Below are 13218 nucleotides of genomic sequence, written 5' to 3'. Positions count from 1 at the left end.
TTATGTAGGCACAGAATAAGTTCTCCGCCAGTCAAAGAACTGGTAAAGCCCAGTGGATCTCATCACACTTCAGCCTCTGGCTTTACACGCTCTAACGCAACAAGCGCAGTGAGATTGAGCTTGTCTACTGATTGCTGTGGAAGTTTATGTGTTGCTCAGGTAGTGATTATACCAATTTTCCTGAAAAGCGGACAGGTATTTTTCTTGTCCTCTCAGTGTTCTGCCTAACTATCGTCCCTCTGGAGTGCAGCTGTATATTTTTGTCATCTCTGTGACTTTGATTGACAGTTAGCTCTGAAAGTGTCCCACCAGATGACAGAATCGATCCCTCACCCTGATCTGCAATTTGGTTTTAGTGGCTGTGGTCCTGTTGCTCTCAGCATTGACTCTCGTTGCGTAAATCCCCATGTTTGTTTTTCTGTGCATTGTGGTTTGAGCTTTTTGACCATTTATTTACTGATTTGCTACCGCTATTTATTCAAAGTGTGATAATGATAGACATAGGGATAATGAAATGTTTAAAATGATACGATCTTGCTTTTGATCATTATCGATACCGGAAAAAATATGTTTATCACATGAATGTTACTGCATGATTTACAACTAACGACTAATATGCAGTAAGTATGTTAAAGTATTTATAAATGTTACGTTCCCCTCAACTCTGTCTAGTGGGACACAGGAACGCAACAGAATATTAGTGGAGTTTTGTGTGTGTGTGTCAGCAATGAGGTCACATAAGCAACTTCTCAAAGGACTAAACAACAAAGAAAATGCAACTTGAATAAAGATTAACAATATTTATTAAAGGATTAAGGGAGGGTTCCAAAAGAAAAAAAGCTTCAAGAGGGGGTTCAAGCCAAAACAACAAACAAACGTTCTCTAAATGAGAGAAAAAGGGAAGAACTGAATCTATCAAAGAAAAGAAAAGAAAAATACTCACTCCCTTACTAACTTAAACAGGAGAAAATGGTTACAAAAAGAAAAATGGCACCCCCTCCCTACTAACCGAATCCCAAATTAACAGAATAAAGAGTGGATAACAAAGTAGTATTGAAAACAAAAATTAACTTACAATCAAAAAGAGTTCGAGGCAAAAGCTATTTCAGATGATCAACAGCATCAACAGAACTTAAACAAATTAAATCTCCTAATCAACAAATGATGCTTAAATAATCAAACTAAATATATATTTATAAAGCCTCACAAAAACAAAGCCTCCACACACACACAAAAACACACTGTTCTAGTGGAGAACTGCTGTTTAAATGCCCACTGCTTTTCTCGTCCTCCAATCACGGAGTGGTTCATAAGTGGCAGCAGGTGATGGTCATTAGCTCCTACTAGGGTGTAGCAGAGAAAGAAAGAAAGAAAGAAAAAACAGAAACAAATACGTCCTGGGACGTAACAATAAATATTTATTAATATTAGTTAATAAAAAAATACATAAGTCCATGTTAGCTCTTGTCTATTCATATTAATAAAAATACTTTTGTTTTAATTGTAAAATAAGTTCTTAATTGATAATTTAATTTATTTGCTAGTAATTTAATGCTTTTTGGATTTGAAGATGGCTGACACACCTATTTAATTTCAATTGAACCTACAAATGATTGTCTGGTTCAATTGAGTTTTTATTTTTATATTTTTACTTCATTTTAAAGATACAATCACATTTTGCCAATTACTATCACAAGTGCACTACCACAAAACGTTTTAGTTCATGTAAAAATATAAATCTTTTTTTTTTCAAATATTAAAATGTTTTTCATGGTATCGAATATGGTATCGAACATCAATATTTTTCAAGGTATTGTATTGAAGCTAGATATTTCAGTATAGTGGCAATACTATAATGTTGTGGGTATTTTTCTTGCAGTATCAAACATCATATCGATTATCAATACTTTACATAAGTTATTAATTCCAGTGTTGTGAGAACAAATGAATGTTCAAGTAAGCATTCACAGAATTTTATTTTTAAATATTCCGATGACACAGCCATATTAAGTTTACTGTATGAGAATGATTACATTGGTGTTATCTACCTGTCAGAAATTAGTCGGTTCGTTGAGTGGTGTGATATATATATAAGCTAAAAATAAATACTAAGAAAACAGAAGAGATGAAATTTGACCCAAAGTGTATAGGTGACCATTGTCAAGTGGTTGTACACGACCATCCAATGACTCAGTCAGAAACCTATAAGTACTTGAGCATTTACATCGACAGTTCTTTCACATGGAAAACACATATTGAGTGGGTTTGTTCTCGTTTACACCAGAGATTGTACTTTTTGCGGAGGTTGTGTCTTTTTGGAGTTAACAAGAAGCTCATGATGTTGTTTTATAAAGCAGTACTTAAAAGCATTGTTAGATATGGTATCACAGCATGGTTTGGCAACCTATCTGTTCAGTGTAAATCTAAATTGATACATCTCTGAGAGACTGGATGGTAAATTGTTGGGCACGATCAATATTTTAATCCTCAAGTTTTATATGAGAATTGTGTCCTCAATCAGTTGGAAAGGATTGTGAATGATCCAACTCATTTTTTGTTTCCACATTACGAACTGCTTCCCTCTGGTAGGAGATATAAAGTCCCAAAGTGTAGGTTAAACCGTTATAAGAAATCTTTTGTACCTGTTTCAGTGGGTTTATTTAACAAGAGTTTATCTTAACTAGCATTATACAGTTTGTAACTGCTGTATTTTGTATTGTTTTTATTGCTTGTTTTAATGGAATGTCTGCAGCAACATGGTGATGCCCATAACAAATTTCCTGTCAAGGACTATAAAGTTTACTACTACTACTACTACTACTACATTAAATTGTTGTGGACTTATTATTATTATTATTATTGTTTTTATTTTTTTGCAGTATTAAACATGGTAGCGAATATTGGTATTTTTCAAAGTATCGTATTAAAGCTAGTCGTTCCAGTATTGTGGCAACACTATAATTGTAATGTGAAGTGGAATGCTGATAAAGGAAGTGCAGATCCAAACACAGATTTACAGGCAAGGAATGGTCAACACAGGGGCAAACAGATGTACACAGCCCAGAGTCGTAGTCAAATACACAGGCAAATGATCAAAAGGCAGGCAGCAGACAGTGTAAATAAACAAAACAATAAAGTAAAGGTCGAACACGGAAAGGCAAGGAAAACGCGTCGTAATGTTCACAATTCAACATACCAAAATATAACTTTCAGCCTTAAATGTGTGTAATCTACCAAATGAGGAACAGGTGCATGTGAGCGGTGCATGACTGGATCTTGTAGTCCATATACTCGTGGATTTGTAGTCTTTCAGCGATCTGCATCCGCTCAATCGCTAGTGATCATAACAATAATATTGTGGAAATTTTTCGTTGCAGTGTCAAACAGTTTAAAATATCAATATTGTTCAAGGTATCATATTGAAGTAAAAAATTCCAATATCGTGACAACACTATATAATATTGAGATTTTTTTCCTTGCACTATCAAACATGATTTCAAATATTAATATTTTTCAGAGTGTCAAATGAAAGTTAGAAATTTCAGTGTCGTGACAACACTAAAATGATGTGGATTTCTTTTTTTTTTTTCATGCTGTCAAACATGGTAGCGAATATAATTATCTTTCAAGGTATCATATTTAAGTTAATAATGTTGCAGATTTTTAGGTATCATATTGAATCTAGACATTCTGGTATCGTTACAATACTGGATAGAGGTCACACTTTTCATTGTTACAGAAGGCAGAGCACAGTGAATTAAATTTCTTTTCTCTTTTTAACTTTCCATCATTTCCATTTCCGTTTCCCTTCCATTTTTCCTCTGTCTTTGTAGTGATTGTCCTTTTCCTCTCGGGTTTTCTTTCCTCTCAGTTGCACTTCCTTTATTTTTTGTGTACTGGTTATACATCTCTTTCAATTGCCTTATTTTTCCTCTTGATTGTTGTTCTTCTTCTTGCTCTTCTACTTCCCCTTTTTTTTCCTTATTTTTACATTTCGTTTCCTCCACTTTCCTCATTTTCTACTACATCTTTCTAACCCCTTTTTCTTTCTCTTTCTTTCTTTCACATCTTTCTTTCTTTCAATTTTTTCTTTTGTTTCTTTCTTTCTTTCTTTCTTTCTTTCTTTCTTTCTGGCATTCATTCTCTTCTGTTTTTCCTTTACTTCCTTTCACTTTTTATTACATTTTATTACCTTCGTCTTTACGTTTGATCGATCTATTCATCTTTATATTCCCTTTTCTTTGTCATTCCCCTTCCTCATCATTCCCTTGATCTTTCAGCATCCTCTTATTCTTCTTTAATTTTCCCCTTTCCATTTTCTTTTCTTTTCTACTTCCCTTTTATTTTTTTTGTGCTTAAACCTATCTGCTGTTTGCTTAAAAGGTTCAAGGGTACTCAGCATACTCCAAACAAATCACTGCCAGTTTAAAGCAGATGTTGTCTCAGCATTATCTTCTAAATATCAACAAAGTCTTGAAGGTTTCCCAGCTGTCACGTAGTGTTTTATGAGCTGTGTGCTCGTGCCAAGCTCAATTGCGCATTCAGTTCATGCACTTCTCAGTCTTTATATTTCCTTTTTTTTTTTCTCGCTCTCATTTATTCAGTCTCTTACATCTTTTTCAATTAAGGTGAGACAATGTAGACAAAAACACTGGCTTTTCCTGCGCCTGTTAATTTTAGGATTTTACTTTTTGGCTTTCTTGAAATGCTTTAGAAGTTTTATTTTTTATTTCATTTTTATGTATTCCTTTTGTTTTCATCCATATCCAAGAAAATTCGAGTATATTTGAGTTACAATACATACATACATACATACATACATACATACATACATACATACATATATATATATAATTTTTTTATTTATTTATTTATTTATTTATTTATTTATTTATTTATTTATTTATTTATTTTCAATAATTTTTCTAGATTTTTACTCAGGGATTTGTAATGCAATGAGTAACACAGTAATTCAAAGTAATTCACTTTCCTTCTGCTTAGTCCCTTAATCAGGGGTCACCACAGCAGAATGAGCCGCCAACTATTCCACCATATGTTTTACGCAGCATTGTTTTCCATCATAGGTTTTCCAATTCACTTATAGCCTTTGTCTTTGGACTGTGGGGGAAACTGGAGCACCCGGAGGGCACCTACTCGAACACGGGGAGAACATGTAAACTCCACATAGAAATGCCAACTGGCCCAGCCAGGGCTCGATCCAGCGACCTTTTTGCTGTGAAGTGACAGTGCTAACCACTGAGCCAGCATGCCGACCTTACAAAGTAACTAGTTAATGTAATTAAATTAATTAATTACTATTACTGGTTATATATGTATTTAATTACAGTAACTCATAATATACTTGCCTAAAATTCTGCAAATAAATACAAGTTTTAAATAGTTTTTAGTTTTTCATTTAAATACAGTTGAAGTCAAAATTATTAGCCCCCTTTAATTTTTTTTTTCCTTTTTTTAATATTTCCCAAATTATGTTTAACAGAGCAAGGAAATTTTCACAGTATGATAATATTTTTTATTCTGGAGAAAGTCTTATTTGTTTTACTTCGGCTAGAATAAAACTTCGGCTAGAATTATTAATGGTAAGGTAGCAGTCGGCTTTAGGCATTGGTTAGGATTGGGAATGTAGAAGAAGGTCATACTTTATAAGGGCTAATACACAGTTAATACTGTATCTTAATAATAGGCAGTTAATAAGCCAGTAGTAAAAGGTGTGAATAAACTAAAGTGTCACCAAGCACAGTAACAGTGTTTACCTGGAGGCTCTTTTTGAACAAACACAGACTACTTTCTTCAGTGTCTCCAGGAGTACAGCAGATTTATTTTTGCATGATTTCTCTTGGATAAGGGAGAATATATGGCTCATATGGTCAGCTATTAATCTGGAGATGAAGGCGTAATATCCTGCTGTATTTGCAGAGTGGGAGTGCAGACAGACTGAGGTTTTTTTTTTCCTCTGTTGGATTCACCTTGAGAGTCTTGTACTGAAACATCCGTGTGAGGGAATAAAGGCTGTGATTGGGTCGCGCGGTGGTGATGTCAGAGCTGATAATCTGCAGAGAGCTGGAGCTGATGCTGACAGACTGATAATAGACTTAGAGAAAACACACGCCAGAGACCTGATCTAGAGGGAGATCTGTGCTTTCTTTCTTTCTTTCTTTCTTTCTTTCTTTATTTTTTCATCTTTCTTTTTCTTTCTTTTGAAGAATCTTACCTTTCATTCATTTGCATTGTTTTCATGCCCCAGGTTTATAAATAATTTCATGCTTGACCGGATATATAGATGTCATAGATTCAACAAGGTACTGGAAATATTCCTCAGAGATTTTGGTCCATATTGACATGAAAGCATCACACAGTTGCTGCAGATTTGTCAGCTGCACATCCATGTGAATCTCCCATTCCTCAACATTCCAAAAGGCTGCCATCGCATCATCCAAGTGGATGCTGCTCTGGTGGTGGTGTGGAGAGACCCCCCTCATGATTGTAAAGTGCTTTGGGTGTATAGCTATTCGAACACTATCAATGATTAGATAGATGATTACCACTTTATGACATGGTGCGTTATCCTGCTGGAAGTAGCCATCAGAAGATGGGTACACTGTGCTTATAAAGGGAATACTCAGGTTGACACAATGCTCAATTGGTACTAATGGGCCCAAAGTGTGCCCAGAAAACCATTGAACTGTTGATATAACGCAGGATGGATCCATGCTTTCATGTTGTTGACGCCAAATTCTGACCCCACCATCCGAATGTCGCAGCGGAAATTGAGACTCATCAGACCAGGCAACCTTTTTCTTCTGTTGTCCAATTTTGTGAAATATTGTCCAGTCTGTGCAAATTATAGCCTCAGTTTCCTGTTCTTAGCTGACATGAGTGGCACCTGTTATAGTCTTCTGCTGCTGTAGCCCATCCGCCTCAAGGTTGGACGTTTTGTGCAGTCAGAGATGCTCTTCTGTAACGAGTGCTTATTTGAGTTACTGTTGCCTTTCTATCAGCTCCAACCAGTCTGCCTATTCTCTTCTGATCTCTGGCATAAACAAGGCATTTGCGCCCACAGAACTGACAGAACACAGAACAGTTTCTGAACTACTCAGACCAGCCTGTCTGGCACTAACAACCATGCCATGTTCAAAGTCACTTAAATCACCTTTGTTCCCCATTCTGATGCACGGTTTGAACTGCCATGTGATTGGGTGATTAGAAATTTGCATTAATTGGCAGTTGGACAGGTGAACCTTATAAAGTGGCCTGTGAGTGTATACTGTATATATTGTACAACATTTCTTTGTGTCTAAAAACAAGAGATGCGGAACTCATGAATAAAAAAAATTATTTAAAAAAAGAGACAAGCACCACCCTGTTAACATCAATCTTGCCTTGCCAAGCTGCTACTGTAAACACTTGCTCCACCTCTAAGTTTTTCTGATTGGTCCACTGCTTTGGAACTGACATTGATGAGTGCTGCTGCATGTAAAATCTGCATTTTTGTGTTTGTTTTTAAATGATGTGAGATGCGAATGTTGAAGCTTTTTTTTTTTTGCATAGAAAAGCAACTTAACACACTGAAATGGATATATGCATTTATCACGATCTTTAGTTTGTACTTTCAATCTTTCTCCTTTCCTTATTAATTTTCTCTTTTTATACCTTTCATTTGTTTATTACAGTATGTATTTTTCCCTTTGTTTGTTCAGTCAGTTTGAGTTTTGTATTTATACAGATTGTGTTTCTTTAGTTTGTCATCATTCATTCTATCTTCATATCTTCACATCTGACATATCCACTTGACTTTGTTTTCTTTTTCTTTTAGTCTCTATTCTGTTTTCTGTTTGTGTTTTGCTCACCAACCTGTCTGTCATTCTCTCATTTGCTTTCTTAGCTGTCTCCATCCTTCTTTTACATTCTCTCATTTTCACTTTTTTTTTTCACCGGAGCCACTTCTCAGGATTTTCTGGCATAGAAAGTTTGAATGTATCTTCCTGCTCAAAACAATCCAAAAAGACGTTTGCTTGTTTGTTTTACTCCTGCCAAAAGCCGATTCATCTGTCACAGCCTGTACTCTTCGTCACCGGTAGTAAAATAAGTCCAAACTCTGAATCCATCCCTTTTTCCCTCTCTCTCTTCTCCATCTAGAGCCAGTAACATGCAACTCCAAAAACTTCATCTGCGCCAACGGAGAGTGCATTTCCTCACGTTTCCGGTGCGACGGCGACTTCGACTGCACCGATAACTCAGACGAGGTTTCAAATATCACATTCCTCTATTAATATACATTCCTTTTTAAAGTATTGATATCTACACTGTAAAGCAAAAAGTCAAGAAAACAAATATTTTATGTTGATTTAACTCATTTAAATATGCTATCCAGGTTTCAGCTGAATCTTTTAAGTCATACAAAGTTGAACTTAATGTTTTTAGTCAGTTTGATTGATGTAAGTTGAGATGACTAGAAAAGTTAATTTAATTCAACCAAAAAAAATTTTTTATTTTTTTTTACTGTGCTACTTATTTAAACTACTTCTCTAAAATGAGCTGAAAGAACACAATTCTTGAGATTTTTTTGGGACAAATTTCATTCTGTTTTCTTTTCTGTTTTATGTTTAATTCACTTCAATTTGTTAACTTAATCTATTTGTGTTGGCACAACATGAACAAATTGTGTGGAACAAATTGTGCGTTGTTCAGAGGGGCTGTGAAAGCCACTGCTCCGAGGATCAGTTCCAGTGTCTGAATCATCTCTGCATCTCGGTCAAATGGCTTTGTGATGGACAGGAAGACTGCAAAACCGGGGAAGATGAGGCCAACTGCAGCCCTGCCAACACCGCCATGACAGGTTAGCGGCTCTTTAAATAATGCAGACCCATCCAGAAGCGATCAAAGCTGGCTTCAGACAGCGAGCTCAGTTCTTCTGTAATCACACATCACCAAGCGGACAACTTTTATCCAAAGGCAAATCAATGGCGACTGGAGATTTTTTGTACGAGTGCAAAGACTTTCATTTATAATGGCCAAGCCACTACTGGTTAAAGTAACTACTAGGTCATGTTGGGCTTTTCTACACTGTAAGATTCTTTTAGTATGTAATTTTGCCGTTACAAAGTGAATAATCACTCAACATAGAGGTATTGTTTATATCAACAAGCTCGTTTTCTGAACTCTCTCAAACTGCTTGAATTGGAGTCCTGAATTTTCTTTAAGAAATTCATACAGTTAGTTGTGAATTGAAGAAGAGATAATCCAGAAGAAATTTCAGGCATCTTCAAAGCAGAATCCTTTAATGAGAACTCACTGTTGCTCTGTCATTCATCGAAAAATCTCTCAACTACTGCAGCTGGCACTCAACCCCTAAATACACAATATAGGGGGCAGTGCTTCTGGGTTTCTGGGTCTTGCCTGAAAGTATCACACGGCCATTTGTTAGACAAATGACACAGCCATGCCCTTACAATTTGCATTACTTTGGAGAAACAATGCTGTCTCTTACACATATGATCTTTTTCCACTGAGTGGTATGGTACGGTTCGGTACGCTTTTATGGCCTTTCCACTGTCAAAAGGTACCAAAAAGCGAACAATACTGTACCACTTTATAGGGTACCCTTCGCAAATGGTATCTAGCACGCCAAAAAGGTACCAAAAGACAGATCTATTCACGCAGCTAAATGCTATTGGCTTACAGAGAAAAGTCACCAGTGCGTACACAAGCAGGAGAATGAAAACAAAGGAAGCGCCATTTTTAAATACACAGCCGAGACATTACACTGTAATAATATATACATATAATAACAAGCCATGGTCGACCCGAGCTTAAACAAAACCTTTTTGTCTTCTTGATGAACAGCCACAAAGCCAAGAAAAAAAGCAGCATCTACCCTGTGCACTGTAGTTGTTTACAAAACCGTCTAAAGTATGAGCGGTTTCACTTTCTCGCTTGCGCTCGCGTTCACTTCTCTATTTGCAATAACAAACTCCTTGAGCTGAACCTGCGCGTCATTATTGAAGTGCTTCTGACATCTGATCCTGTCAGAAATGGACAAACGCGAGAGTGAAGCACGAAAAAACAAAGGAGAAGCCGGGCAAATTAAAGGAGCAAATGATTCTTTCAGCAACCTAAACCATGAACAAACTGCCATGGTTAACTATTATCATCACCTTTTGGACTATTATGAACTCGGAATGATGGAATTACTTTCCAACAGAGGTTACGTGTGCTGGTGAAGATTAAAGATGCAGATGAGAGCTTTGCACTGACTGTAGGCAATATGTTGCATGTTGTTTTTGAACCCAAGTAAGGACTAAATGTTTACTGTGTGTAGTTTTTCTGTCGAACACCATGCCCACCAAAAGGGTAACCTTTTGGTAGTGGAAATACAAGCCTGATAAAGGTGACCCGATACGCACCACACCATACTGTACCACTAAGTGGAAACGAGCCAATACGCAGCCAAACCTGATCCCTCAGAATGCATCTTACAATGTAAAAAGACAATTGAAATATTTAAAGAAATTCGTAATCTAACAACACATCACAATATCATGAATTTAAATGGGTCATAAACACAAACAGCTCTCCAGATATGAGATACCAGATGGCATATCTAAACCAGAATTGTCATATTTGTGTACTGCTTACTCTTTTAAGTTAAATAATCATTTGCATGAAATAAATAAATTCTGTATTATTTATATATTTTTGTACAGTTCTTGTAAAAAAAGGCATAACAATCTTTAAAGCACTGATCAAAAAAAAGCTTGACTTGCTCCAAATTCAAAAGAGGCATGTAATGTATTCTTCTCTCATTCATTTATACCAAATAAATTAGGATACACCAATAGTAGATGCATTGCATATCAACTCTGTTATTCAGTGAGTCTCTCATTTACTCTTTAAAAACAAATATATATTAATAATGAAAACATAACATTCTGATTAACACTGCTTAAAGGGGGTGTTCATATATAATCCATCACATGCTCATTATGGATACGTACCCCTGTCTACATTTTTGGAGAGGGGAAATTATGTAGCCAGAGGTATGTCTGGCTATTACGTATGTAAAACCCACAACTTATGCTTCTTTTAGCACTATCAGCGACAGCTTTTCTTTTTCGATATTGCTTTTGAAAACACTATCGTTTGGGTTTCTGGAAGAGGGGATGGGTGGGTCAGTCAGTCAGCCAGCTGGTTAGTCAGTCGACAGCAAGCTGGCCTGGTTGGCTAAAGTGTATATTGCACCCTCTGGTTTATTTATGCAAGAAGTGGAAGCACAAGAGAAATTTGAGATCATCGAAAAAACATACACAGCGGCTTCTGGTGGATTTGCACAAACAAAAACTGCAAGCAGACGTACCTCTGGTTAGGTATTTCACTGTCCCTAGAAATGTAGACATGTGGTGATACCTAGAAAGTTATGTTGTCATTATTATATTATTGTTTTTATAGAACTTGCCTTAAAGGGAACTTGATCTTATGCAGAGTTGCTAGTGCTATCAAGCATTTTTAGCTTTATTGTACAAAAAAAATTATTGGAATACTTGCTTAGGATTATTTTATGAGTAGTATTTAATTTAATAATTACATAGTTGACATATAAATAATAGTACTGATGTATCCTAAACATTTAGTGCAAATTAATGAGAGAAAAATGCAGTAAATGGCATGCCTCAGAATATAATTTGAAAGCTTTTTCTATCAGTGTAATGCCTTTTTTTAACTGATGTAACAGAGTTGACCAGAACGCAGGACCAGAACAATAGAAAAGTTAAATAATAAAAAACTGAAATACAAATCATACAGGAAAAAAAGTTTTGTGCTCATGTTTATTTAACTTTGTAGATAAAACACACCAACACACAGAAAAGATGACATTTAGGCATAATTATTTCAGCATAATTGAAGCTGTGTGCAAGATTTAGGAGGCAGAAATGAGTAACTACAAGAATAGGTTCAGTGGGAGTCTTTAAGTGAATATTTTCAAGACAAAATGCCCCTGAATGCACATACAGTTCTTGTTTTTGCTAAACATTCGACCTAGGAGACAACTGCATATTTTTACAAAGCATAATATGAGCATTTTAAAACAAACATCCAAATGGGCCCTCGCTTCTCATCTGCTGTTCCCCAAAAAAGTCTTTAAATGTCACCCAAAGAGGGAACGGCTTGTTCCTGCTTAAAAGTCGCTCCTTTAAGTCAAAAAACTGAAGCTTAAGTACACTCAGTATAAGTACAGTACACCTGCTAGCACTCCGCCACCATTTATGCTGCAAAAGAGGTTGCATTTTTTTTTTACCTGTTCTGCTTTTACTGCAGAAAATACAAGAAGGCAAAATATCACGCTCTTATCTGATCTCGCTTTTCTTGCCTTCTTGAGGAACAGATGGCAAATCCACTTACTCTCCTCCAGATGGATCTCTCATATTCTGAGTTTTTATAGTATCTGAGCTGCAGTATATGCTTATTCCTCCCTGGAAATCTCAGTTCAGAATTCTAGTTCAAGGGTCAAAAACAACCCTGTATACACTAATTTAACATGCATATAACAGTAATTATTATTATTATTGATTTTTTTTACATGTATGATTAAAAAAAGGTTATAGTATCAAAAGAAAGCTATTGTAACTAAGCTAATCTGGCAATGAAGTTGAGGATCCAAAATGCAGTGTCTTTATTCAGTTAAACACAAATAAACAGTCCAAGCAAAAGCACACAGTAACTTTAAGGGCAATCCAAAAGAGTAGTTGGGGTCACAGGCAAAGAGATTGGTGCAGACAGCAAACAGCATCAACAATAAACAAGGTGAGTGACAAAAGGCCTGGCAAGATTAGACAGGACTAACACTTTGCAAAGGTACAACATAACAAGACTCAGCAAAGTGTGTGTATGATGCTGTGTTTATACCAGATGCGTACAGCACAGATAAATTGCTCTATTCACTATAAATAGACGCGTGAACATTTTGAGTGTACTCGCTTCATTCACGCATTAAATTCTCTTCATTCGGGTGTTCACTGAGCAATAGACTTCTGTCTGCCCGGTGACTCTAGCTTCGTTGCTAAATAGCTAACATGGATATTATTGAGAGAATAGTTGTGTGTATGTGCTTTATGAAGGCTGAAAAACATCGTCGATATGTTTGGAGCAGTGTCCACTAGATTCTTTCTGAGGAGCTCCCAGCTCTGTGAAATCAGAAACTCC

At 36.0% G+C, this 13218-nt stretch overlaps 1 protein-coding gene across 1 annotated transcript in view; it reads left to right on the top strand.

The window, feature by feature from the left end:
• The window catches only part of lrp1ba (low density lipoprotein receptor-related protein 1Ba), a 407482-nt gene that overhangs the window by 328760 nt on the left and 65504 nt on the right, over positions 1 to 13218 (top strand). The window contains 2 exon segments of the mRNA XM_056448564.1: positions 8158 to 8264; positions 8710 to 8857. Coding sequence (XP_056304539.1) covers positions 8158 to 8264; positions 8710 to 8857 — 255 coding nt within the window.

The sequence above is a fragment of the Danio aesculapii genome, chromosome 22 (genome assembly GCF_903798145.1).
Source record: "Danio aesculapii chromosome 22, fDanAes4.1, whole genome shotgun sequence".
NCBI classification, from domain to species: Eukaryota; Metazoa; Chordata; class Actinopteri; order Cypriniformes; family Danionidae; genus Danio; species Danio aesculapii.
Note: the sequence above shows the minus strand (reverse complement) of the source record. Positions and strands in the feature narration are given on the sequence as shown.